Genomic DNA, 26,602 nt, shown 5'->3' with positions numbered 1-26,602 from the left:
TTCTTTTCCTTTGACTTACTTAGTTATTGGTTTCTATGTCATCTTTTATTTTCTTTGAAATAATCATAACAAAAAGAATACAAGGCGATGTAGAGGACATTTGCAAGACATAAGTTTTCAAATTGTTGACGACCACTGGATCAATATCATGAGCTAAAACTTTACAGTTCTTCGTCTAAAATATGCCGTCAGTAACAGGAAATAAAAGTCACGTAATATGCAACTTTGGTTGAATTGTTGCAGCCAATTTAGAATACTGCACTACAAAAGCTTACGTTCATATTTGTAGGTTTTCAAATTGCTATCGAACTCAGTTGGAAAGGGATAGGCAGATAGTTATAGACAAAAGGCTTGCGCGGAGTGTGCAGCTGCGTTCCAAGGGTTGGAGGGTGGTTGGGTGTTAACAGGTCCTTAGTGCAATGTAATTAGTCATTATCCAAGAATGTTCTCTTTGTAATTTACCTCATATAGGACTCTTGTTAATAATGTACTATAAAACTCGTATATGATGATGAATGAAAGAAAGCAAATGAAAACAAAAATAAAATGCTAATTAGGTCATCCCATTATACCATTTTAGGATCATCCATCATCCAAATGAAAACAAAAATAAAATGCTAATTGCTAAAAAGCTTACATATATATATATATATATACGTAAGTTTTCAAATTGTTGAAGATCACTGCATATGATGAGCTAAAACTTTGTAGTTATTGGTCTTGCTCGCTTTTCGTTATAATTGGTAACTACGTTGTGGTGATGCATATTAAAATACAATTTGAAGACAGTTCTTATACAGATTTATTTCCCAATCCCCAGTCCACAGTTGGACAGATCAGCAAAGAGCTGCAGCACGTATTAGTGTTCTCTGCCCGGCTGGTACTTATTCCCTTTAACGTGTTTACTAAAATGGCCTGCTTTTTAGTCACCTAACTTTCAAGCACCTAATCTCAATTTGAATGATTTTTAGGCACAGGTCGGAGTTATTCTCCTTGCCGATGCCTTATTTCTTGGTGCTCAGCAATTAGGACGTTATCTTCAGGTTAAACACATGTACTTGAAGTACTTGATTGTATATCAAGATACAACATTTTGCAGTACTGGTTCACCATAGATAACAGATTTGCCAAGGATAACAATTTTGGAAGCCACAGTGCCTCAGAAAGAAGATTGTATCCTCCGTATCAACCATATATCTGTTGTATTAGTGGCCAAGTGGAATGATGATGTTTGTTGAAAAGAAAAAAAGGGTGGACAACATCATTGTGTCTTCCTTGGTTTGGGGAGGAAAACATGGAATTGTTTTTTGTCTTGACCCATGGGAAAAGTCACGGATGGCTTTGGGGTTTTAATTAAGGATATCAATTATCCTCATTGTTTGAGGGAGAGAGTGAGAGCTGAAAACAGAGGGCAGAGAAGAAGAAGAAATCTGGAGCAGCAACCCCATTTCGAATAGAAGAAGGTGCTCTTCTCTTTGGTTAGTAATCATCCATTAAAGTAATTGTAATAGCTTTGAGCTTTGTATAGAGAAGAAATTAATCACTATATTTTCTTCTCTATTTGTTTCTTTGGTGTGTGAGAGCTTTTGGGTGTATTGGGGTTAAGGGTTGTGAGATTGCCAACACTTTGTAAACTCCCATTTGGTTGATAGTGGATTATTGGGTGAGCTCCTACTGCTCCGAGGACGTACTCCAGTTACACTGACTGTTGAGGAACCTCGTTAAAATCTTGGTGTCTTTTATATTTTGTTCTTGCATTTTATTTGATATATTTCCTGTGGGTTAGCTTGAGTTGGTTCCAAAATTGATTTGGTGCTATCCTAGCACAACAATTGGTATCAGAGCACTGGTTGCTCTTGGGTACTGTCTAGTTGCCAAAGATGTCAGACGGGCAAGATGAGAATCCTTTTGGAAGCAGCTCCGGGTTTGCAAGAACTACGGTGCAAAATGCAAAGTTTGAAGTTGAAAAGTTTGATGGCACAAACAACTTTGGGATGTGGCAATGTGAGGTTAAAGATGTGTTGGCTCAACAAGATCTTCTTGCCGCCTTGGGAGAGAAGCCTGAAGCTATGTCGAAAATGGAATGGGAGAAATTAAATTTGTGGGCTTGCTCTTCAATTCGGTTGTGCCTTGCAAAAACTCAGAAGTATTTTGTGATGCGGGAGACTTTGGCAAGTGTGTTGTGGCAAAAATTGGAAGACAAGTATATGACGAAGAGTGCAGAGAACCGGCTACACTTGAAGAAAAAGCTCTACCGCTTCCAATACAAAGAAGGTACAAAAATGATTAGACACCTTGATGCTTTTAATAAGTTGATTGCCGACTTGTTAAATTTAGATGAGGATATTAAGGATGAAGATAAGGCCTTAATATTGTTGAATTCCTTGCCGGACTCTTATGAGCATTTTGTTACCACTATTATGCATGGTAAAGAAACTGTTAAATTTGAAGATGTGTCAAATGCCTTGATGAATTATGAAATGAGGCATAGAGATAAAAATCATGATAGTACCTCTGAAGCTTTATTTGTTAGAGGTAGATCATCGGAGAGGAGATCCTCTTCTAGCAGGAAAAAATCACAGTCTCGACCTAGAGGAAACTCTAAAGGTAGAAAACCTTTGGAAAGGGATGAATGTGCCTTTTGTCGTAATAAGGGCCATTGGAAGAAAGATTGTCCTAGATTGAAGACCAAAGGCAAAGAAAGTTCTGAAGCTAATGTTGCTGAGGTTGAAACAGATTTTTCTGATTTTGCTTTAACCACTTCCTCATCATTTTATTGTGCTACTAAGTGGGTGTTGGATACGGGTTGTACTCATCATATGACTCCTCACAAGGATTGGTTTTCAAGCTTGAAAGAGTTTGATGGCGGTGTTGTGTTCATGGGAGATGACAATCCTTGCACAACAAAAGGGATTGGTAAAGTTCGTTTGAAGTTGCATGATGGCATGGTTAAAGAGTTGACAGGTGTTCGGTATGTACCGAATTTGAAGAAAAATCTTATTTCTTTGGGAACTTTGGAAGCCAAGGGCTTCAGGTTTCATTCAGATGGGCAGACATTGAAGGTGACTTATGGTGCACTTGTTGTGATGAAAGCTCCTCGATGTGGCCATTTGTATTTATTGCAAGGAAACACTGTGACAGGTGAAGCATCTGTAGTCTCAGAAAATATGGGCACATCCGATTCTGATACTACTAGACTGTGGCATATGAGATTAGGCCATACCGGTGAGAAAGCTCTACAAGGGCTTGTGAAACAAGGTCTTCTAAAAGGTGCCACGACTTGTAAGCTTGATTTCTGTGAGCATTGTGTCTTGGGGAAGCAAACTAGAGTGAAGTTTGGTACTGCTGTACATCAGACGAAGGGCATTCTTGATTATGTGCATTCGGATGTTTGGGGTCCTACAAAGACTCCCTCTTTGAGTGGTAGACATTGGTTCGTGACCTTTGTTGATGATTATTCAAGAAGGTCTTGGGTCTACACTATGAAGCACAAGAGTGAGGTGTTGAGCATTTTCTTGGGTTGGAAGAAAATGGTTGAGAACCAGACTGGGAGAAAGATTAAGATTTTGAGATCGGATAATGGTGGTGAATACACATCCGACCCTTTCTTTAAAGTTTGCAAAGAAGAAGGGATTGTAAGACATTTCAGTGTCAAGGGAACTCCACAACAAAATGGAGTTGCAGAAAAATTGAATCGAACCTTGCTTGAGAAGGTTAGATGCATGTTATCTCAGTCGGGTTTGAGCAAGTCGTTTTGGGCAGAGGCAGTTACTTATGCATGTCACATCATCAACCGATTACCCTCAGCTGCTGTTCAGGGTAAGACGCCAATGGAGGTATGGACTGGAAAACCTTCTAATGATTATGATTATATTCGTATTTTTGGTTCACCTGCTTATTTTCATGTAACTGAAAATAAACTTGATCCTAGAGCCAAAAAGGCTATCTTTCTTGGTTTTAGTAGTGGTGTCAAAGGTTACAGGTTGTGGTGCCCAGAGATGAAAAAACTTGTAATCAGCAGAGATGTGACATTTGATGAAGAAAATATGTTCAGAGACTCTGAAAAGAATGTGAAAGATGTCCAACAGGTGGAGCTTGAGAAAGTTGCCTCTAGTACTTCAAATCCTATTTCCGCTGATGTCGAAGCCACTACAAGTGAAGAAGTGAGAGACCATGAGGATGTTGAAGAAGTTGAACTTGAAGATTCTATTCAAGTTGAAGAGCAAGTTTCACCTCAAGAGTCTATTGCTAAGAACAGAGGAAAGAGAAATATTACCAAGCCAGCTCGGTATAGTGACTATGTTGCTTTTGCTCTTCCTATTATCACTGATGAGATTCCATCCAATTTTGAGGAAGCCATTGAGAGTGAGGAAAAGGAGAAGTGGTGCAATGCCATGGGCGACGAGATGAATTCTCTCATGAAAAACAAGACTTGGGAGTTAGCTAAATTGCCTAAGGGTAAGAAAGCTATTGGTTGCAAATGGGTGTATGCCAAGAAGGAAGATGTTGCTGAGAAAAGCAATGTCAGATTCAAAGCAAGATTAGTTGCTAAAGGGTATGCACAAAAGGAGGGCATTGACTACAATGAAATCTTTTCTCCAGTTGTGAAGCACTCATCAATTCGCATTATGTTAGCTCTTGTTGCACAATATGATCTTGAACTTGTGCAACTTGATGTGAAGACGGCTTTCCTACATGGTGATTTGAATGAAGAGATCTATATGTGTCAACCGGATGGGTATAAAGTGAAAGGGAAAGAAAATTTGTTGTGCAAGTTGAAGAAATCACTTTATGGCTTGAAGCAATCTCCAAGGCAATGGTATTTGAGATTTGATAAATTTATGAGAGGCCAAAATTATTCTAGAAGTCAATATGATCATTGTGTGTACTTCAAGAAGTTGCAAGATGGGTCTTTCATTTATTTATTGATATATGTTGATGATATGTTGATTGCCTCAAAGAATGTCGAAGAGATTGAGAAATTGAAGAAGCAAATGAAGAATGAGTTCGAGATGAAGGATCTTGGTGAAGCAAAGAAGATCCTTGGCATGGAGATCACTAGAGACAGAGAGAAGGGTTTGGTTTGTTTGAATCAAAGACAATACCTTGAGAAGTTGATTCGGAAGTTTGGAGTTCATGATTCAACTAAACCGGTTAGTACCCCTTTGGCTCATCATTTTAAATTGAGTTCTCTACAATGTCCTAAAACTGATCAAGAGAAGCTACAAATGAAAAATATACCATATGCAAATTTGGTTGGTAGTTTGATGTATGCAATGGTATGCTCTAGACCGGATATTGCTCATGCAGTTGGCATGGTGAGTCGATATATGCATAATCCTGGTAAAGAGCATTGGAATGCAGCTAAGTGGATATTGAGGTATCTCCATGGTACTCGAGACGTTGGTTTATGCTTTGAGAGAGATGACTCTGGTATTGGTCATTTTGCAGTTGGTTATGTTGATTCAGATTATGCAGGTGATCTAGATGGAAGGAAGTCTACTACAGGCTATGTATTTACTATGGCTAAAGGGCCAGTTTGTTGGAGGTCCATTTTGCAGTCGTCTGTTGCCTTGTCTACTACAGAGGCTGAATATATGGCAGTTGCTGAAGCTATAAAAGAGGCCATTTGGATACATGGACTGATTAGAGATTTGGGGGTTGATCAGAAGCAGGTGGAGGTGCATTGTGATAGTCAGAGTGCCATTTATTTGGCTAAGTATCAGGTTCATCATGCGAGGACCAAGCACATAGATGTGCGTTATCACTTTGTTCGTGAAGTTGTTGGTGAAGGAGAAATCATTCTCCAGAAGATTCCAACTAAAGACAACCCCGCTGATATGTTGACTAAGGTTGTTGGTGTAGCCAAATTTGTTCATTGCTTGAACTTGGCTCACATTTTGCCTATATAAAGAAGGCGTTGAGCAGTAGGAGTTTTGGAGAATTGGCTCGGCATGAGTTGTTCTCTTGCTAGTGTTTGGGAGTGATTTTTTGTGTCAATTGTGTTGGTTGGCTTATCATGGCGTTTTCGGAACTTGGCCAAGGTGGAGATTGTTGTATTAGTGGCCAAGTGGAATGATGATGTTTGTTGAAAAGAAAAAAAGGGTGGACAACATCATTGTGTCTTCCTTGGTTTGGGGAGGAAAACATGGAATTGTTTTTTGTCTTGACCCATGGGAAAAGTCACGGATGGCTTTGGGGTTTTAATTAAGGATATCAATTATCCTCATTGTTTGAGGGAGAGAGTGAGAGCTGAAAACAGAGGGCAGAGAAGAAGAAGAAATCTGGAGCAGCAACCCCATTTCGAATAGAAGAAGGTGCTCTTCTCTTTGGTTAGTAATCATCCATTAAAGTAATTGTAATAGCTTTGAGCTTTGTATAGAGAAGAAATTAATCACTATATTTTCTTCTCTATTTGTTTCTTTGGTGTGTGAGAGCTTTTGGGTGTATTGGGGTTAAGGGTTGTGAGATTGCCAACACTTTGTAAACTCCCATTTGGTTGATAGTGGATTATTGGGTGAGCTCCTACTGCTCCGAGGACGTACTCCAGTTACACTGACTGTTGAGGAACCTCGTTAAAATCTTGGTGTCTTTTATATTTTGTTCTTGCATTTTATTTGATATATTTCCTGTGGGTTAGCTTGAGTTGGTTCCAAAATTGATTTGGTGCTATCCTAGCACAACAATATCACTCCGTTCTCATTAGTGTTCCATGCTTTTCAATGAAGTGGATCTATTCATGATTTACCCTGTGTGTGTTCTGTATGAGAAGTAGAGCAGTGACTGAGCCAGCAAATTTTGTCGGGCAGTTATGCCTTGCAAAACAAGTTCTAGTCTAGTACTAGTTGTTTTAACTCTTGTAAAGGTTTTATGGCCTAGCAATGCATACATCCTGTGAATTCTGCTATTCGTTATTTTCTTTTATGAATCAATATATATTGCACAAAACTTGAATAAATTCTTACGCATGCCACGGCAAGCAGGGAATCATCTTGTTCTTCCTTGCATTGCCTTTAAAGCTTTGCTCCCAAATGCATAAATTATGGAACCATTTACTATGTAGATTTTGATTTTGCCCTTGTGGGGCTATGAAATTATAGTTGTTCTTTGAAACCGACCATGACATTGCATTTAGACACCAATCAGGGTAAAGGAGGGGAAAACGGGAAGGAAAATCATATCTCACAGAGAAAAAAGGGAAGTATAATTTATTCCATTTACTTTTGGAGTCTGCATCTGAGATATTGGCTAAGGACAATGCGTGAATCTTCTCGTCTTTTATATGAACTCAGATGCAGTTCGATGATACATAGATTATCAGGTTGCTTATTGATGATTTCTTGACTCAGGGAAACCGTGGTCTGGCGACAACAATCAGATTGTCTATCCTGTGCATTGTGATACCAAAAACTTCTGCCAGGTCCAAATCTTTATCGGTAGTACCCGGAGGAAGCTCCCAATCAAAGCTATGCAAAAGTTGAGCTAGAGCAAGCTCAATGGTTGCTGTTCCGAACGTAATAGCTGGACAACCTCTTCTACCAGCCCCAAAAGGTAAAAGCTCATAATCCTGCCCCTTGAAGTCTATAGTGCTACCTATGAATCTTTCTGGTTCAAACGTTTCTGGATTTTCCCAAGATTCCAGGTCCCTCCCTATTGCCCAGGCATTGACAAAAATTCTTGTTTTGGCTGGAATATCATACCCATCAATGCTTACATCTTCCATGGATTCTCTAGGGACTAGTACTGGAGCAGGTGGATGCAATCTAAATATCTCTTTGATGACAGCTTTCAGGTAGTCCAGCTGAGGCAGATCACTCTCTAACACGACTCTTCTTTCTCCGACAACTCCTCGTACTTCTGCTTGCGCTCTTCCCAGTACTTTGGGGTTCATCAAAAGCTCTGTCATTCCCCAATCGAGGGTGATGAAAGTTGTGTCAGTTCCTGCAGCAAACATGTCCTGCAGCAGCAGCAGTTCACCTCGTATTGTTAGTTTCTTTGCAAAAAGCTAAGAGAAATTCATATTTAAAGTAATAAGGGATATCTCGGCTATTGATCATATACATTTAAGCATCCATGAGTCTACACTGACCAAGATAATAGCCTTGACATTATCCATGGTGAGAGGTATTTCAGCAGAATCGCTCTTCTGTACGTCAAGTAAAACATCCACGAGATCCTTGTGCTTCTCTTTTTCTCTATTGGGATTGAGATGATCAGTCACCATCTGGTCGAAAAGTTCATCAAAGCGCCGGAAGGTCTCTTGAAGTCTCGATTTCATTCCTGTTAAGCTGTGTATAAACTCCATGGAAGGGAAGAAATCTCCAATAGAAAATCCTCCAAGCAGTTCCTGGTATTCCTCAAGCATCTTTTGGAACCCATGCCGATCATAGTCTCCACCTTCTGAAAAACCCCTTCCAAATGCTACTCGACAGAGAACATCATTTGTATACAGTCCAAGTATCTTGGTCAGATTGGTGGTGCCGGGATAAGACTCTGCAACCCGACAAACCAGACGAGCAACTTCTTCTTCTCTAACATGGCTATAAGATTGCACACGTTTGACACTTAGTAGCTCAAGTATGCAAATCTTACGGATATGCCTCCAATAGGCGCTGTAAGGGGAGAAGACAACATCTGTGCAATTATAGAAGAGGTGTTTGGCAGAAAAGATTTGTGGACGGCTTGATAGCGCAAGGTCATGGGTTTTCAGTACTTCCTTGGCTACTCTAGCCGATGAAACCACCACAGTTGGGATCTCACCAAGTTGTAAGTAAATTAGTGGACCGTACTTCTCTGCCAAGCCGCGAAGAGATATGTGAGGTTTGTTTCTGAGCTGGTGAAGGTTACCAATGACAGGCAGCTTCGGAGGGCTTGGTGGAAGTTTGAGTTTTCTTTTCCCTGACTTATCCTTAAAGAAAAACTTGAGCAACAATATGAGGAAACTGAATGCAAGAACCAAAGAGGGTTCCTTTAGCAATTGAAGAAGAGCCATTGGTAACCAAAATTCAGTGCCTCGGAGTTTTTCTTTAGCTTCATGTATGGCTCCCCTGTTGCAATCAATTTAAATAGACTGAGACTTGCTTTTGGTGGCACTGGCACCTAGTAGTCATCAGTCGGCAAGGAAGCCACCTCAATTATTTTGTACCATTCAGATTTTCCACCTTGTTTTCTAACAAATATGCCAAAAAAATCCTTATCTTCTTTTCTGTTTGGCAGTGATAGTTACGGATGATGATACAATGTGGTCCTGAAAGTAAGTGGCAGATAGGGAATGTCACATCCCGATAGCCCCATCACATTTCAGGCTCGACTTCATGATAGCACGATATTATTCTTTCTTTGGGTCCCGACTACGCCCTCACGGTTTTGTTTATGGGAACTCACATGAAAATTTCCCAATGGATCACCCATCATGGGATTGCTCTCGCGCTACTCGCTTAACTTCGGAGTTCCCATGGAACCCGAAGCCAGTGAGCTCCCAAAAAGTCTCGTGCTAGGTAGAGATGAGAATATACATATAAGGCTTACAGGATCCACTCCCATAGGCAATGTGGAATCTTACAATCCACACCCTTTAGGAACCCGATGTTCTCATCGGCACACATCTGGTCAGAAATTGGCTCTGATACCAAATTGTCACATCCTGGCCTGGACCCCCACCACATCCCAGGCTCGACTCCACCATAGCACGATATTGTCCGCTTTGGACCCTAACCACGTCTTCACAGTTTTGTTTCTAGGAACTCATACGAGAACTTCCCAGTGGGTTATCCATCATGGGATTGCTATCGCACGCTACTCGCTTAACTTCGGAATTCCTATGGAATCCGAAGCCAATGAGCTCTCAAAATGTCTCGTGCTAGGTAGAGATGGGAATATACATAAAAGACTTACAAGATCTACTCCTATGGACGATATGGGATCTTACAGAGAAACATGCTGAACTATTATTAATCTATTCCACACACATATGGAATAGTAACGGGGAAACAAAATATTCCACAGGGTAACTGCTCTCAGGAAATACTGGCTTCCGTGATAGTGTGAGATTTGAATGATTCAACGTTCATCGATATAGTCACATCAGAATAAATACATTTGGTGTGCACTAGTGCACGTTCTGTCTATATGTTCGAAGACTTGTTTTACAATGCTCGTTCAAAGTTCTTAGTCCACTAATTGTCCTTTCTGGTAGAGACACTTGGTGCACACGAGATGACAATCAAGGTTCGGAATAATGAATACCGTGTGATGTTCGTCCCACCCTTGGTGCAGTCAATTTGTGTCAACAAGGGAGCTTTCCCTCTTACACATAAACTGTAAGTGGTTTCTTAAACTTTTTCTGTTACACCATTTTCATTTACAAATGCAACACTTTTATTCAGCAAAAGGAAGATTGTGCAGGTGTTTCCCCCTCTTTAGTGTTTCTTGTTTGAAATGGTACCAGGCATATTGTTTTTGGTTGATAAAGATTCAAACTTGATTAATCGTTTGAATAAGTTTTTGTTTTTGCTAGAGAGAAGACGGAAGAGCAAAAAGACTTTCTGTATTTTTTCTTAATCTTCAAAACAAAATTACAGAACTATAACTTACCACAGCCGGTCTAAAACCAGATCCTAGAACTAGGGACCTAGTACTCCTCTTCGACCATTAATGGTTCTTGGAGGATATCATCCATCCACTTGGAAGAAGATGAGAATGCTCAGTACAATTAAAAATAAAACACCAGCTGTAAACTTTCTAAAACTAGGAAAGGAAACTAGCCGTTGAATTTAAAAGGTTCCTTCTAATTTTAGTAAGGTTTTCATTTCTTCATGCTTTTCTGCTTCCTTTCTGATTTCATCTGCAGGATTACCTTCTGCAGGTTGTCTCTAAAGCTAGGAGGCAGCTTAATTCTCAACAGCCTCTCCTAAGCTGCTTACTGGCTTCACTCCTAACTTCATCCTCAAGTAATTGAATCGATCTTTAGGCAAGGCTTTTGTAAATATATCTGCCAACTGTTCTTCACTTCTGCAATACTTCACATCAATGGATCCTTGCTGCAATGCTTCTCGAATAAAATGATATTTCCTGTTTATATGTCTGGTTCTTTGATGAAAGACAGGATTTTTGACCATTGATATTGCAGACATGTTGTCACAAAACAATGGTGTTGCATCAGCTTGCAATTCACCAAAATCATCCAACACAAATCTTAGCCAAATGGCTTGAGCTGTTGCTCCAGCTGCTGAGACATATTCAGCTTCTGCAGTTGACAATGCAACTGTGTTTTGCTTGACTGAGGCCCATGAAAAAACACCACTTCCAAAGCTAAATGCATATCCAGATGTACTTCTACTGTCATCTTCACTTCCAGCCCAATCTGAGTCACAAAAACCAATCAAAACAGCCTCCTTGTCCCTTGTGAATTCAATACCATAGCTGAGAGTGCCTTGAATGTATCTGAGAACTCTTTTAGCTATTCCCATGTGTTTTTTCGTGGGACCATGCATGAATCTTGATAGCAAACTAGCAGCATACATTATATCAGGCCTGGTTGCAGTTAAATATAACAAACTGCCAACAATCTGCCTAAATAAACCTTCATCAGTCAGCTCACTTCCATCAATTTTCTTCAGTTTCTCACCAGTGGGAAGAGGAATTGTCACAGATTTACAATCCTCCAGGCCAAACTTTGCAAGTAAGGACTTTGCATACTTGCTTTGATGAATAAAAACCCCTCTCTCAGTTTGTAGAACTCCCATTCCCAAGAAATGGTGTAAGAGTCCTAAGTCAGTCATCTCATATTTCTGCATCATGTCCCTTTTAAACTCACTGAGCAATGTATTGCTACCTCCAGTGTATATTATATCATCAACATATATAGAGACTATGATCATATTTCCTTCATCATCAGTTCTAGTATATAAGGTAGCCTCACTTATGCTTCTTTTGAAATTGCAGCTTGTGAGATAAGTGTCAATCTCACTGTACCAGGCTCTAGGAGCCTGCTTCAAACCATAAAGTGCCTTCTTTAACTTATAGACCTTGTGACTTGCATTTTTGACTTCAAACCCTTCTGGTTGCTCAGTGTAAACCTCCTCCTCAAGTACTCCATTCAAAAAAGCTGATTTAACATCTAATTGGAACAGCTTCCAACCCTTCTGTGCTGCAAGTGCAATTAAAGTTCGAATTGTATCTAACCTTGCCACTGGAGCAAAGGTTTCATTATAGTCAATGCCAGGTTTCTGAGCATACCCTTTTGCCACAAGCCTAGCCTTGTGTTTTTGAACTGATCCATCTAGATTCAGTTTGGTTTTGAACACCCATCTGACTCCTATAACAGGCTTGTCTGCAGGTCTTTCCACAAGCTCCCAAGTTCCATTTTTCTCAATGGTTTCAATTTCAGCATTCATTGCTTCCTTCCATGCATTGTCTTCAATAGCTTCATGATAGGTTTCAGGCTCAATGATAGTCATATGACATCTTGCATAAATGTCTTCCAAGCTTCTCAGCTTCTCAGGTGTATTACTTGGTGTTGAGCCTTGACTAGTACTGCCATTGTTACTTCCAGTGGCTTGTTCATCACCAGACACTAATTGAGTGAAATTTGGAGAGTCACAGCTTTGAGTTTCATGAATAAGCCCTTCTGGTTCTGTTATCTCTGGATTCTCATTTTCAGAACTGAGTGGCATGAAAACAGTTTCTTCTTGCTTACTTTCCCAATTCCATGATTTGCTCTCATCAAATATAACACTTCTTGAGAGTATGATCTTCTTAGTTTGAAGATTATAGATCCTATAACCTTTCTCACAGCTGCCATACCCCATAAATATTCCCTTGTTTGCTTTATCATCAAATTTCTGTCTCAGATTTGATGGAATGTGGCTGTAACAAATGCTTCCAAACACTCTCAAATGTTTTACACCTGGTTTTCTTCCTGTGAACGCTTCAAATGGTGTTTTACCCTTCACTGAGATTGTAGGACACCTATTTTGCAAGTACACTGCAGTTCCAACTGCTTCAGCCCAAAAAATCACAGGAATGTTCTTCTCAGCCATCATTGATCTGGCCATTTCACAAATAGTTCTATTCCTTCTCTCAGCAACACCATTTTGCTGAGGGGAGTATGCCACTGTTAACTGTCTCTCCATTCCAACATTAGAACAGAAATTCAAGAATTCATGGGAGGTATATTCACCTCCTCTGTCACTTCTCAGCTTCTTAAGCTTAAAACCACTTTGCAGCTCAACAAAAGCTTTAAATTTCCTAAACACATTGAACACATCAGATTTGTTCCTTAGAAAATACACCCAACACATTCTTGAGAAATCATCTATGAATGTTATGAAGTATCTGTTGCCACCAACAGATTCATTCTGCATTGGTCCACAAACATCAGTGTATACCAGTTCTAATGGTTGACTAGCTCTCCAAACTTTCTCTTTATTGAATGGTTCAATATGCATCTTCCCAGAGACACAACTCTCACAGACTTCCTTCATCTCAGATAATGCAGGCAATCCAAGCACCAATCCTTCTCTCTGCATCCTTTTCAGACTGTTAAAGTTCAAGTGACCAAGCCTTTTATGCCAGATCCTTGACTCTTCTTCAATTGAAGCTTTTCTAGCCACTGCATTTATAGATTCAAAAGACAATGGAAAGCATCTGTTCCCTGTCATAACAACCTTTGCTACCACATTTTCAAGATTGCTATCATCAAATATCACAGCCATGTTACCACCAAATAGAACATAATAACCGTGTTCCATCATTTGACCAACACTTAACAGATTTTCATCTAATCCTGGAACCAGCAGCACTTCATTTATGTATCTTTTCCCTCTTCTTGTCTCAACTACAAGTGTTCCTTTTCCTGTGGCTTGAACGAGATCACCAGTACCCATTTTCACTTTGCAGGTCACTGACTTATCAAGATTGATCAATAAAGACTCTTGAGAAGTCATGTGATTACTGCAGGCACTGTCCACAAACCACACAGACTTACTTGATGCAATTGAGCTTGCATGACAAGCATAGAACATTGTTCCTGTGACCAGATCTTCTTCCTTTGCACAATTTGCAACTTGTTTACCATTATCACAGTCCTTAGTTAGATGACCAAATCGACTGCACCTGCCACATTTGGGTTTTCCTCTATATCTGCATATACCAAAGTGATATTTGTCACACACTTGGCATAGTGGTTTCACATTCCCTTGACTGCCACTGGTTTGTTTGTTGTGTGCAGGAAACTTGTTGTTCCAGCCACCACCAGTACCATTATTCCAGCTGCTATTTTGACCCCAGTTCTTTCCCTTCTTGTACTGACCAAACTTTGGATTTGATCTATACTGAGACCCTTTAAAATTTCCAGTGCCACTTCCATTTCCTCCAACTTTAAGACTACTGAAAGCCCTCTCAGTACTTGTGTATTTGTCTCTTTCATCATGCAAATCTTCCCTCTTATCATAAACTTTCACTGAGGCTAGGACTTCTTCAATCCTAATAGTATCTAGATCTCTGGTTTCTTCAATAATCGACACTATGGACTTATACCTTCTGCTTAGACTCATCAACAGCTTTTGAACGATCCTTTTTTCTGTTACATCTTCTCCTAGAGATTTCAAGTTGTTTACTATCTCAAAAAAACGAGCCAGGTAGTCATCCAGAGATTCAACATCATTCATTCTTAGATATTCAAAATCAGCTCTAATGGCTTGTAACTTCACAGCTCTTACCTTTTTGTCTCCTCTGAACTCTCTTCTCAAGATTTCCCAGGCACCCTTTGCAGTCTTCTCATTTCGGATTCTGGGAAAAAGTTCATCAGTGATTGCTCCTTGAATAAGACTTAGAGCCTTGGCATTCTTGATCTTTTCCTCCTTTGTAACAACTGGTCTTTCAACTGGAATGTGCTCAGACTCGCTTTCTCCTTCTTCCTCAGAGATCTCCTCTCTGGAAGTTTGTTGTCCAGCAAGACCAACTTCAACCACATCCCATAGATCGTATGCTATGAGAATGGTTTCCATTTTTACAGCCCAAAAATCGTAGTTTGAACCATTAAATTGTGGTGTTCGTAAATCACCACCGGAGGAGCTTGATCCGACCATCTTCTCAGGTAGCACAGCACAAATGGTTATAAAGGTACCACCTTTAATCCTTTCTGGATTTGTATCTTCACAGAATCACGTCCCTTCTTCGAAATCAGACCAAGAGCTCTGATACCATGTTTGAAATGGTACCAGGCATATTGTTTTTGGTTGATAAAGATTCAAACTTGATTAATCGTTTGAATAAGTTTTTGTTTTTGCTAGAGAGAAGACGGAAGAGCAAAAAGACTTTCTGTATTTTTTCTTAATCTTCAAAACAAAATTACAGAACTATAACTTACCACAGCCGGTCTAAAACCAGATCCTAGAACTAGGGACCTAGTACTCCTCTTCGACCATTAATGGTTCTTGGAGGATATCATCCATCCACTTGGAAGAAGATGAGAATGCTCAGTACAATTAAAAATAAAACACCAGCTGTAAACTTTCTAAAACTAGGAAAGGAAACTAGCCGTTGAATTTAAAAGGTTCCTTCTAATTTTAGTAAGGTTTTCATTTCTTCATGCTTTTCTGCTTCCTTTCTGATTTCATCTGCAGGATTACCTTCTGCAGGTTGTCTCTAAAGCTAGGAGGCAGCTTAATTCTCAACACTTTTACTGTTTCGTTTTTCAATCTACAAGAGATTCCAACTGGGGACTTTCTTTCCAACGTTGGGAAGAGAAATACCAATCGACCAAGAGCTAGGCGGTTTTGCTGGCTTTGGTTTTGAGTTTTACCCTCTCTAAAATTTAGGAAAGGTATACCATTATTGTTACTGCAGGTACCCCGCAATCTTCTGATGAAAGCACTCAAAACCTAACCCTAGGTCCATACCTAGATTATCTTCCCCACTCTACTCTAGTCCATGAGATAACAAAGCTGTCCTTTTCCTGTTGTGATGTTCTCATGAACATATGATGGAACTTGGCTTTTAGGCAAAACGAACGGCCATGGATAACAAACCCTTCTAGGAAATACCCTGAGTTAAAATTCCCAAAGCAAAACACAGTCAAGAAACTTACATTCACATGCATAATATTTAGCACTGCATGTTGTGCTATGTTATTTTGGCAATAGCGGCAGACAACGCTAACATAATAGGCGACGGTAGTAGGCTTAGAGCCTTAGACATGAAATACGAAGGCCATTACATGTACATAGACAGTTAGGAATATGGAATAGCAACAGCTTCGAGGGGATACACTGGATTCAGTCATGTCTAAACCCTCCCCACTTGCTCCACCGGGCAATGCCCAATTGAACTTGTGCACGATATTTGCCGGATCAATCTCATTAACAGGTATTGCAAACTGAATTCCTGGGCAGAGGATCATTTGTATAGCAGGAATAGGAAAATGGTCACAGGCGTGAAGGAAAAAGGTTGCAAAAAGTTAGAGGTTTCATGCAGTTCTAGCATTTGTAGAAGATATCTTAGCATCTTAATCTTCTATCTGAATCTCTGATAAGTGTTTGTACTAGGAAACGTAAAGAAATTGTGTCTGCGTTTGTTGTTCAAATAAAGATCTGAATTCTAGGTACTGAGCGGATAGGATCATCACATAAGGAATCAACGTAAAGTCGAAGAGTGCGTACGTTATCACAGCCCGGTAAATGCGTAGGTTGTAGCTTTCATTGATTTTTCTTAACCACATCATTTCTAAGACAATAGGAACATCAAAACTTTTCTAACTTGCTGGCATTGACCTTGTAACTCCATTATTTGTCTCACAAGATTGTAGAAAAATCAGACATCGATGAATTTTATGAAACGTAGGACTTTCAGTTTTGCTTGGATTTGTAAACATACAACTCTAAGTAGGTTTCAGATTTCATGATCTTACGAATCTCCATCTTTGGGCCTCCAAAGTAGATATCATCGACATCTTCACACGCCCAGCCTTCCAAACTAAAAATGGAACGACTACTAATCATGTAGTTTGATTAGAGAAACTATTTGAAGGTGTACGTGGTTACACCGTTGAGAATTCGTATCTTAAAACAAACTGTAACTTCGTCCACAATAGGTGAAGCTATTACATTACGATCCTTTTTATGTTTACGTCAAAGTCTAATTTCTGTTTCTCAGAAGACTGCTGGTTTTGAAAGTCCTTACGTTGTCGGACAAAATTTTGTGCCGAATAGGTCATTGATGTTCGGTCTGTTGAACTGTTACCTTGTGTTCGGTTGATCGTTTCCGAATACTGATGCTTTTGTTTTGAGTTTACCTACCTATTCGGCAAAAATCTGCCGAATACAGTTCAAAAGTTATGTTGGATATTCGCGTACCCCCCTTTTTTTTACACTAGTTGCAGGAGAAATATAGTTTGAAAGAACATTATCATCTACGTGCGCACACATAGTCTTAACCCACAAAAAACTAAAAAATTACAGACAACTTTTTGCTACTTTCTTTGATTAGTTAGGACAAATTTGGATCCACATACAAGTCATGAGTCAATTTTGTTTTTTTTCCCAGCACATCAATTCAAAGATATTTCGGAACACTAACAAAATCTTCCTGGGTCACCATGGTCAAGAGCAGGCCTGCAGATTCTTGTCAGATAAAGAAACAAACACTAATTTAACTTTGGGCAAGAAGATTTGAAACCTATTACAATCGCATACAATATTTTCAAAACAGAAAACTTTCATACCTCATTTACTATTTTATTTCAATATAGTACCTCCATTATATTTTTTATTCATTGATCCGTTAAGAGCTGACGTGGCGGGCAAATGTATGTCACGTGGCAAATATTTTTTTATTCGTTTAAAATATTATAATAATTTACCTTATTTATTAAAAATAAAAAAAAATAAAAAAAAACCCAACTTCCCCCGACCCACCTCCCGTGCAACCCCCAACCCACCCCCACCCATACCTCCCCTGTAACCCCCCATCTTCTCCCTCTCCTCCATCTCCTCCCTCTTCACCTCCCCGACCTTCATCCCCTCCCTTCACCACCAAAACCTCAACTTCTCCCTCTCTGTCACTTTCCCCAACTGCGGACAGGAATTGAAGGCTTGGAGTCTTTGTCCATAGTGGTTTGTGGCCATCGTCGACCTTTGAGCACAACACTGGCTCGTTCCACTCCAACGTATGGGCACGGGGGATCGACGAAACGTAGTGCATGACCGCGAGGCCAAAATTTGAGGCAAGCCGTGGATTTTGAGGATCGAAAAGCATGAGGAAGTGGTGTCAGCTTCGTCATCTAATCAGAGGGAGCAGGGATTGAGTGAGAGAGATAAAAAAAGCCTTGTCTGGTCGCCATTCGACTTTCCTACAGTCTCTGAGCTCAAATTGTTTGTTCGGAGAAGCCGCTTGAAGACCCAAGATCATGTGCAATGCTCGAATTGGTTAATGGTTTTCCCCTTCCTCGTCCGCAATTATTCGGTCATTTTATTGGTTTTGAGATCTAGGTTTTATTATGGTACAGGGGTTTCTAAAATCCGCGTTGGGAAGCTTGCAGACGTTGTGGAGTTACTGGAGAAAAAGCTGGGGAGAAGAAGATGTAGGCTGGTATTGCATGAATTCATGGCGTCACACATCCAGATGCGCTCATGGATCATGGCGTCGTAGGGCAGGCAGAGAATGAATCAGGAGGGGGAGATCTTACAGGAGTCGCAGAGCTTGGAGAGAGGAAATGGAGGGGAAGAAGGTAGGGGAAGATGGGTTGCCGACTAGTTCACGATGGCGTGGGGGGTTTGCAAGGGCGTCGGCCGTGGAGAGAGAAGGGAAGAAGGGTTGTTTGGGGGTTGCATGGGTGTTATGGTTGCAGGGAAAGGGAAAGGCTAGGGAAGAAGATGGGTTTTTTTTTTAAAATAAATAGGGTAAAATATTATAATATTTTAAATGAATAAATAAAAAATTTTGCCACGTGACACAAATTTGGTAGCCACGTCAGCTCTTAACGGATCAATGGATGAAAATTGTAGCAGAGGTACTATATTGAAATAAAATAGTAAGTGAGGTATGAAAGTGAAATGTTTTTCAGATGTTGTATATGATTGTAATAGACCCCAAACCTGAGGAGGTACAGTGTAATTTACCCTTTAACTTTTGATTTTTGTTTTCTTCAAGAGATTACCTAGCTACTTCAACAGTTTTACATTTTCGGGATAAAAATGTTGTAATTTAGCATTACTCTTCGTAGATCGAAGTAGTGCTAATACTGTAGTTTGATGAATAAAAAACTATTCAAAGGTGTATATGGTTACATCGATGTGAACTCGTACCTTTCAGAGCAGTTCAGGTAGTAGGTACCTTCGGTTCTAATTCAAGAACAAACACATAACACAAAATATTCTCAGGTTAAGTGAATTTCAGAAACTTTCCTTGTCCGACATTGGAAAGTTAATAGATATTACATGTGCTTATAAGAAATTAGGATACATATTTTCCATATCACTCATTGCTTTTATGGTAAATCCTCAACTTTCATTATCTACAAGTTTTAAGCACAATTAACTGAGCATAAGCATTGATTTCTTCTTTACTTTTTGTTTTTGGACCTACGTTTCTTTGACTTTTACGGTAAATGAAATCAAATCCTAACCGTGTCTAAATTATCTTCCTTACTTTAAATGAATTTGTGTGACCGTAAACACAAATTTTCTTCGAGAAATAACACAAGAATACATGTACAGAGTAATAAATTGGATTTATGAATTTCTAAGTTTAGGATCACAATCTCTGTTTACAAAACTTGAATCCTCTAATTCGATCTTCGAAGCTGTTAGGTGTATGTGTTGTTGATTCAAGAGTCGCGATGACTTGATCTTGAATGAATGGATGCCATGAGGTTTTGGCTCTTGGCAATGGAGGAACTAGCACATGGAGGGATGTTTAGTGGTTCTTCACAAGTGTGGCAAAGAATGCAGAGAACTTTCTGAAGCTTCTAAGTGTTTGGGAATTTGGGGTTTTGAAGCTTCAGAGCTTCAGCGTCTGGGTGTGAGATTTCTGGCCCCTTCTTTGTTTTGGAGCCTTAAATTTATAGGCTCTCCAAATCTTGGCAACGGATGGATTTGGCCCTGATTACGGGCTTGATTAATTGACGAAAGAACCAAGCCTTGATTTGTGGTTTGATTTGTGATTTGACTCCACCAACTAATATTTGATTTAATTTAAATTAAATTCAAATAATTCCGTTCCACCAAGCTTTGACACGCGTCTCTCTTGATGACTTATCCGGTTTTAATGAGTCACATGCCAAGTCTAGGATTTGGTATTGCTGTGCTTTGAAAAAAAACTGATTCTGCTGTGCTGTGAGAATAAGCGGCTGTGAAATAAAGCAGCAGAATGTTTGGTAAACTTTTTTGTAAAAGTGCTTTTGAAAAAAAAAACAGTATTATAGTGTTTGGTAAACTTTTATGTAAAACAGATGTGAAAAAAAGCCGATTTTTCAAAGCTGGGTTTTGCAGCTTCTTATTTTTGGCTTTTTTCACCCAAAACTGTGAAAAAAAGCTGAAGCTGAATGTTTACCAAACACAAAAACAGCTCCCAGCTTTTTTTGATACCAGCTTTTTTCAGAATCACCTCAGTGCCAAACCAGGTCTTAATATGTTCACCAAAATTTTGATTTTCACAGTGATAATGCAGCTATCTTTTTCCAAATGGTACATCTATGGCAGCAGCCTTAGACAAATGATTCGACCAACTTTTTCAATACAGGATATAGGCTATAGCCTCAATCTTTCAAAATAAATATGGAATAGCTACAGCTCTGAGAGGATCTTTTTTATGCGCGGTTAAACCAGTAGATTCAGTCATGTCCAAATCCTCCCCACTTGCTCCACCAGGTAACGCCCAGTCGAACTTGTGCACTATATTTGCCAATGCTATCTCATTGACAGCCATGGCAAATTGAATTCCCGGACAGACCCTCCTACCAGCACCAAATGGAATTAACTGAAAGTCATTCCCTTTATAATCTATCTCACTATTCAAGAACCTTCCTGGCTCAAACTCATCTGGTTTTTCATATAGTTTGGGATCTCTTCCAATTTGCCATGCATTGATCATAACGTGTGTCTTGGCTTTAATTTTGTAACCACCTATTTCCACATCTTGGGCTGCAATCCTGGGCACTAGTAATGGAACTGGTGGATGTAAGCGAAGAGTCTCCTTCATCACCGCCTTCAAGTAGTGCATTTCAATCAAATCATCTTCTGTTATGTGTTCTCCCTTTCGGACTATTTCTCTTACCTCATTCTGCAACTTTTTCATGACCCTAGGATGCCTTAAAAGCTCAGTCATTGCCCACTCCAGGACTGTATATGTGGTATCAGTGCCAGCAGCAAACATATCCTGCAACAGTTAATATTATTGATTAAGGTATTTGAAATACATATTCTTACATAGAGGAAGAATTGTGTTGGTTTTAATGGAAAAATAGCAGCGGGAGCATGACAACTTCTCCGATTTGATTTACTATTTATCTTGTAACACTGAGATTTAACACTGAAGGTTTGGCTTTTCAGCAGTTTATTTATCTAATATATGTACTCATCAGTCTATTTAATAGCTTTCTAACAGAAAAAGAGAGAGAGAGAGACAGAGAGAGAGATGATTACCAAGATGAGAGCCTTAATACTAACTGTCTCAATAGGAAAACCTGCCAAGTTTTCTTTCTGAATTGCAAGCAAAACATCGACAAAATCGTGTTGGCCATCATCTCCACTCTTTGAACCTTGATCCATATGCTCTTGGACCACTTTATCTAAAAAGTCATCAAACTTCTTAGCCACCTTGTCGAACTTGGCTTCCAAACCGTTAAGACGGCTCAACCAAGAAAGCCATGTGATATAGTCCCCAATGTTGTTAGTTCCCAATAACTCAGTGAACTCCCTCAAAAGTCCCTCAAACTTCATCCCACCTTCACCACTGTACTTCCTCCCCAGAGCCACTCTACACGCAACATCATTAGTAAGCCTCACAAACATTTCGCTTAAATTCAAAACAGATGGTGATGACTTCATTATGTCGCTGATCATGGTTTTGGTTTCCTCTTCTCTGACAAGGCGAAAAGAGCGAACCCTTTTGTTGCTCAAAAGATTTAAGACACATACACTTTTAACTTGCCTCCAATACTCACCATAAGGAGCAGATGAAACGTCTTTGTAGTTGTAGAGAAGCTTCTCAAAGTTGGTGGACTTGGGTCGATCAGAAAATACGAGGTCATGGGTTTTCATGATCTCCCGAGCTGCCTGAGCCGAAGAGACAACAAGGACTGGGACACGTCCGAAGTGAAGAAGCATGAGAGGGCCATGGCGTTGAGATAATGTTTGCAGTGAGCGATGAGGGTACAAGCCTATTTGGTGAAAGTTTCCGATGATAGGGAACTTCGGCGGAGAAGGTGGTGATGAGGTTTTGTTGGTGGTTGTGGTGGAGGAGTACCATCTGTAGATGAGGATGATGAAAATAGCCACAAGTGTGAAGGCCAGAGGTTGCAAGAACGAGGTGGTTTCATTCACCGGCATCATTGTCCTACCCAGGAAAAGAAAATGTGTTTGCGTGTACATATTTGCTACGCCTGTGTGTTTATACATATAAACCTACTTTGTGGGGTAGGTGGCGTTCTTTCCTTAGCACGTGTGCCAGAGATTGCTCCATTTGTATATTCCAACGCAAATTTCATTTTCCTTGCCTTGCTCCTCTTTTTTTTTTTTTTTTTTTTTTTTTCACTTAGGGCTGATTTGGCATTATCATGCCTTGCAAAAAAAATTGAAAAAATCATTTTTGCTGCTTCACATTTTCAATTTTTTTTTTTCCTTTCACTTAGGGCTGATTTGGCATTATCGTGCCTTACAAAAAAAATTGAAAAAATCATTTTTGCTGCTTCACATTTTCAATTTTTTTTTTTCACCCAAAACTATAATAATAAGTTGTTTTAAATGTTTACCAAACACTTTTTTAAGTTCAGCCTTTTCTTATATCCACTTTTTATAAAAGTACCTTAATACCAAATCAATACTTCCTTAGTTATTGGTTTCTATGTCATCTTTCATTTTCTTTGAAATAATCATAACAAAAATAATACATGGCGATGTATAGGACATCCGTAAACTTCCCAGCAACCACATGCTCCATGATGCAACAATGTCCAATATGATTTGACCCAGACTCAAAATGGCTTTATTTCACAGCAATTTGTGCAAAATTCTTCCTTCCTAATCAAATCCAGCTGCACGGCATGCTCAACCAGCAAAAATATGCATATCCCCTTCTGATTCATCCACTCTGAAATCTGCAACCCATAACACATTATTACGAAAGCAGACGAATATCCAATTACTTATGATACAAACGAACACATTAACTAAAAAAAATCCTAATTCCCTCTTTCACTCACTTTCTTTAACTAGTCTAAAATTTAATTACTTTGATGCTTCTTTCAATTTTCTTTCATTTTCTGAGCAACCAAACAGGGGATAACACAAATTGAAAGGTAAGAAAGAAAGATGGAAACCTAGAGGGCTTGGGAGAAGCGTTTCCGCTTTCGGAGGTCGTGAATGATGCGCAGAAGCTCTGTGACTCGGACTTTGTTGCCATTGTAGACGCAGTCGTCGATCTCTGGAACCACATTCAAGCTAGGGTTTCCGAGCAGGGTGATTTTGTTGTAGAGGGTCAGCTACTTGGTCCTGCTCGTGTAGCAGGACCTGCTCACCATCGCATTTCGGATTAGGGTTCTGGCGAAGAGCTTTGGATCCATGATTTGGGGTTTAGGGTTTTTGGAGTTGGGGGAGAAGAACCAAAGAAATGAAAATGAAGAGGGGCTTTCGAAGGAATGGGGAGAAGAAGAGAAGCAGCTGAGACAGAGAAGCGAGCTTTCCTCATGTCTTTCTTGGTACAGATACTCATATTGTGCTTAATTAGCATCACACATCATGATATTAAAGTTCTAATCATGTTAGACCTATGCCATGTAGCATATGCTTTCAACTCAAGACCCTAACATCACAGGCCAAATTAATTGATATTATCAAGAAGTTGAGACTTTACCAAAGCAGTAAGGCAGCAGTTGCAAAATTCACAGTCAAAAGCTTTCACTTTGTTTTGATCTGCAAAATACCAAAAAGACATTCACGATCGAGGAAAGAAAACATATTTCATTAAAGAATGCACTTCAGCCATTATCAAATTGTCAACCGCGCGAAAAGTATAAAACTATACACATTTACACAGCCAAACTGTAAACTTTTTATCAGCAAAAAAAGACAACAATTTACCTAAGAATAAACATAAACTTACATATTCAAATTGATACGACAGTTTTTAAAGATTGAAAAACTGAACCAACAGACATTTGTTTGAATATCAAACTCATTGTGTCATCTGAATTCACTTGTATACATAAGCTACCAACAAGCCAGCATATTCCCCATGTCTTTATATAGATCATTCCATAAGGATGTTCTTTTATTCACCTCCCCTCAATATATAACAAACTCTTCCATCTTTTTACATGACACTCTCCTGTCTCACTCTTATACTTGCATATGTCATACACAATATGTGCATGCTCACAGCCAACAAAAAAAATAAAGTGTCATGACAGTATGAACTGAAGAAAAATATAATAATAAGTGATAAAATTAGGGAAATTGGATATTGTATTCACAATTATAAAAATCTTTTGCTGAAATAGGAAAATCAACACTACCAACACGAATTTTGACACCAAAAATATCTCATATGCCCTGTCTTAATCACAAATAAGGGAACATTAAGCATCTTAATTAGTTTACAAAATTAATAGCAAAAGTCACATTTCAGCAAAAATCAAAGTTTAGTGGCAGGGACCAAAAGAATCTGTAAAAATGAAACAATTCCAAACAAATAGAAAGAACTCGAGAAAAAGAAAAATAAAAAAATAAAATAAAAAAACTGGAGAAACAATTCAAACAAATCTTTAAAAAGCAACCGCACCCGTTGCTCATTGTCTCTCTCCCCAATTCCCGCTTCTCCCTACATCTATCTCTTTCCATCGGCTTGCAATCATGTAAACTTGTACCATGGAAAATGTGAGACAATGAATCAAAGTAAAACATTTGGAAAGCATTAAGGCTTCAATAATTCAAGGAACTTTGCTAAAATTCCGTGCTACAATCAGTAATCTGCCGATGCACCAAGAATGTTGAATAGTTATAATTCTCTAATGTGATGTCTGTAGGAGGAAGTTTAAAGTACAGAGGGATTTTAGATTCAGTTGTTAAAAATGTACAAAAAATACATTAGACTAAATCTATGAAGCTGCTATTAGAAGAAAATGGAAGTTCTTCCAAAGTCGGATTCTAGTTTTTAATCCTGTAATGATTTCGATCACTGGGCAAAAATGATTTTCTAATACGTGATGGACTTGTTATTTCTCTCCTGAGTCATGTTTTCTAATTATTTTCTTCTAAAGTTTTGGCTGATCATCCAAATTGCAACGACATTCAACCTTTGGGACTTACGTAAATTTGGGGCAAAAAACAAAAAAAAAAACAAAAAAACAAAAAAAAACAAAAACAAAAAAAAAAACAGTCAATATACCATGGCTTGTCATTTTTCAACCTATCCAATTCAAAGTAGCACATCTCTAATTCAACATATCCAATTCATATCAGCACATATCGAAATTCCAGTTCAATAAACCACATATCCAAATCAATTCAAACTAAATACCTAATATTCAATCACATTTCCAATTCAAACAACATGGCTAATATTCAAGAACATGTCCAATCTTTAAGCACATTTACAAAACAGATTTAGAACACTATAAAATCCTCTTAGTAGCAGAACATAAACATCAAAATCCAACAGAAAGACAAAGCAGCATACCAGTTCTCTATCTTGTATGCTGTTTTCAGGTGGATCTTCCTAACTCATCCCAAAAACCTGTGCATATAGTTCACCTGCAAGCATCATCCCACAGCCAAAAATTAGAGAGAACCAAGAAATACACAAGGAACCAAGAAATGGGAAAAAAAAAAAATCAATCAACAAAGGAATGAGAAGCAAAATCAATGCTTTCAAAGTCGTATGGCATACTGGCTTATCACAACTCTTTATTATAAATATACGCACATTATACATGGATAAATTTAAATAAAAATAAAAGATAACCAAATCATACATCTCTCTGTCTATCTCTATCTCCCTATCCATCTCTCTCTATAAAATCAAAAATCCCCCAAAACCGGACCTAACATACTAAACAATTAGAAAATCTAAGGCACCATTAAAGAATACAATTTAAAAAAAAAACTCATCTTTGGATTGGAGGTGTGCAGCGCAAGATCCAGCACACCCTACTCTCAGTAGGGTTTGTTGATGACCCCTACCCCGTCTCCTTGAAATCCTGACGACCCATATGGTCTTCTCTGACCATACCGACCCTCCCATCTGCAGAAACAGCGCCGAGACCCCTACCCCTCCCCCTCGCTCTCCTTCCATCGCCATCTTTCTCTCTGTTTCTCGCTCTCTCTGTCTCTGTCTCTCTCTCTCTCTCTCTCTCGTTCTCTCTCTCGCAGACCCTCCCCGAAACGAC

General features: G+C 39.1%; 2 protein-coding genes and 1 non-coding gene across 6 annotated transcripts; all 3 read right to left on the bottom strand.

Annotated features, from left to right (window-relative positions):
• Window positions 1-7,182: 7,182 nt before the first annotated feature.
• LOC137713646 (cytochrome P450 71AP13) lies at window positions 7,183-9,080 on the bottom strand. The gene is made up of 2 exons (XM_068452971.2): window positions 8,090-9,080; window positions 7,183-7,957 (listed from the first exon to the last, which is right to left on the bottom strand). Exons 1-2 carry the CDS (start codon window positions 8,990-8,992, stop codon window positions 7,346-7,348), a joined length of 1,515 nt encoding a protein of 504 aa, XP_068309072.2. The 5' UTR covers window positions 8,993-9,080; the 3' UTR covers window positions 7,183-7,345.
• Window positions 9,081-20,627: 11,547 nt separating this feature from the next.
• LOC137712338 (cytochrome P450 736A117-like) lies at window positions 20,628-22,662 on the bottom strand. The gene is made up of 2 exons (XM_088684611.1): window positions 21,642-22,662; window positions 20,628-21,375 (listed from the first exon to the last, which is right to left on the bottom strand). The coding sequence occupies exons 1-2, from the start codon at window positions 22,614-22,616 to the stop codon at window positions 20,764-20,766; spliced, it is 1,587 nt and encodes a 528-aa protein (XP_088540737.1). The 5' UTR covers window positions 22,617-22,662; the 3' UTR covers window positions 20,628-20,763.
• Window positions 22,663-23,092: 430 nt separating this feature from the next.
• LOC137713002 (uncharacterized) lies at window positions 23,093-26,602 on the bottom strand. Of its 4 annotated transcripts, none has more exons than XR_015955874.1 (4): window positions 25,894-26,602; window positions 24,070-24,128; window positions 23,537-23,983; window positions 23,093-23,314 (listed from the first exon to the last, which is right to left on the bottom strand). It is a non-coding gene; the product is annotated as an uncharacterized LOC137713002 (transcript). The 4 variants fall into 4 exon arrangements; XR_015955871.1 differs by having other exon boundaries at window positions 23,537-23,726; XR_015955872.1 differs by having other exon boundaries at window positions 23,537-23,876; window positions 25,894-26,541.

Source organism: Pyrus communis, chromosome 14 (assembly GCF_041283825.1).
Source record: "Pyrus communis isolate YQ-2024b chromosome 14, ASM4128382v1, whole genome shotgun sequence".
Lineage (NCBI taxonomy): Eukaryota > Viridiplantae > Streptophyta > Magnoliopsida > Rosales > Rosaceae > Pyrus > Pyrus communis.
Note: the sequence above shows the minus strand (reverse complement) of the source record. Positions and strands in the feature narration are given on the sequence as shown.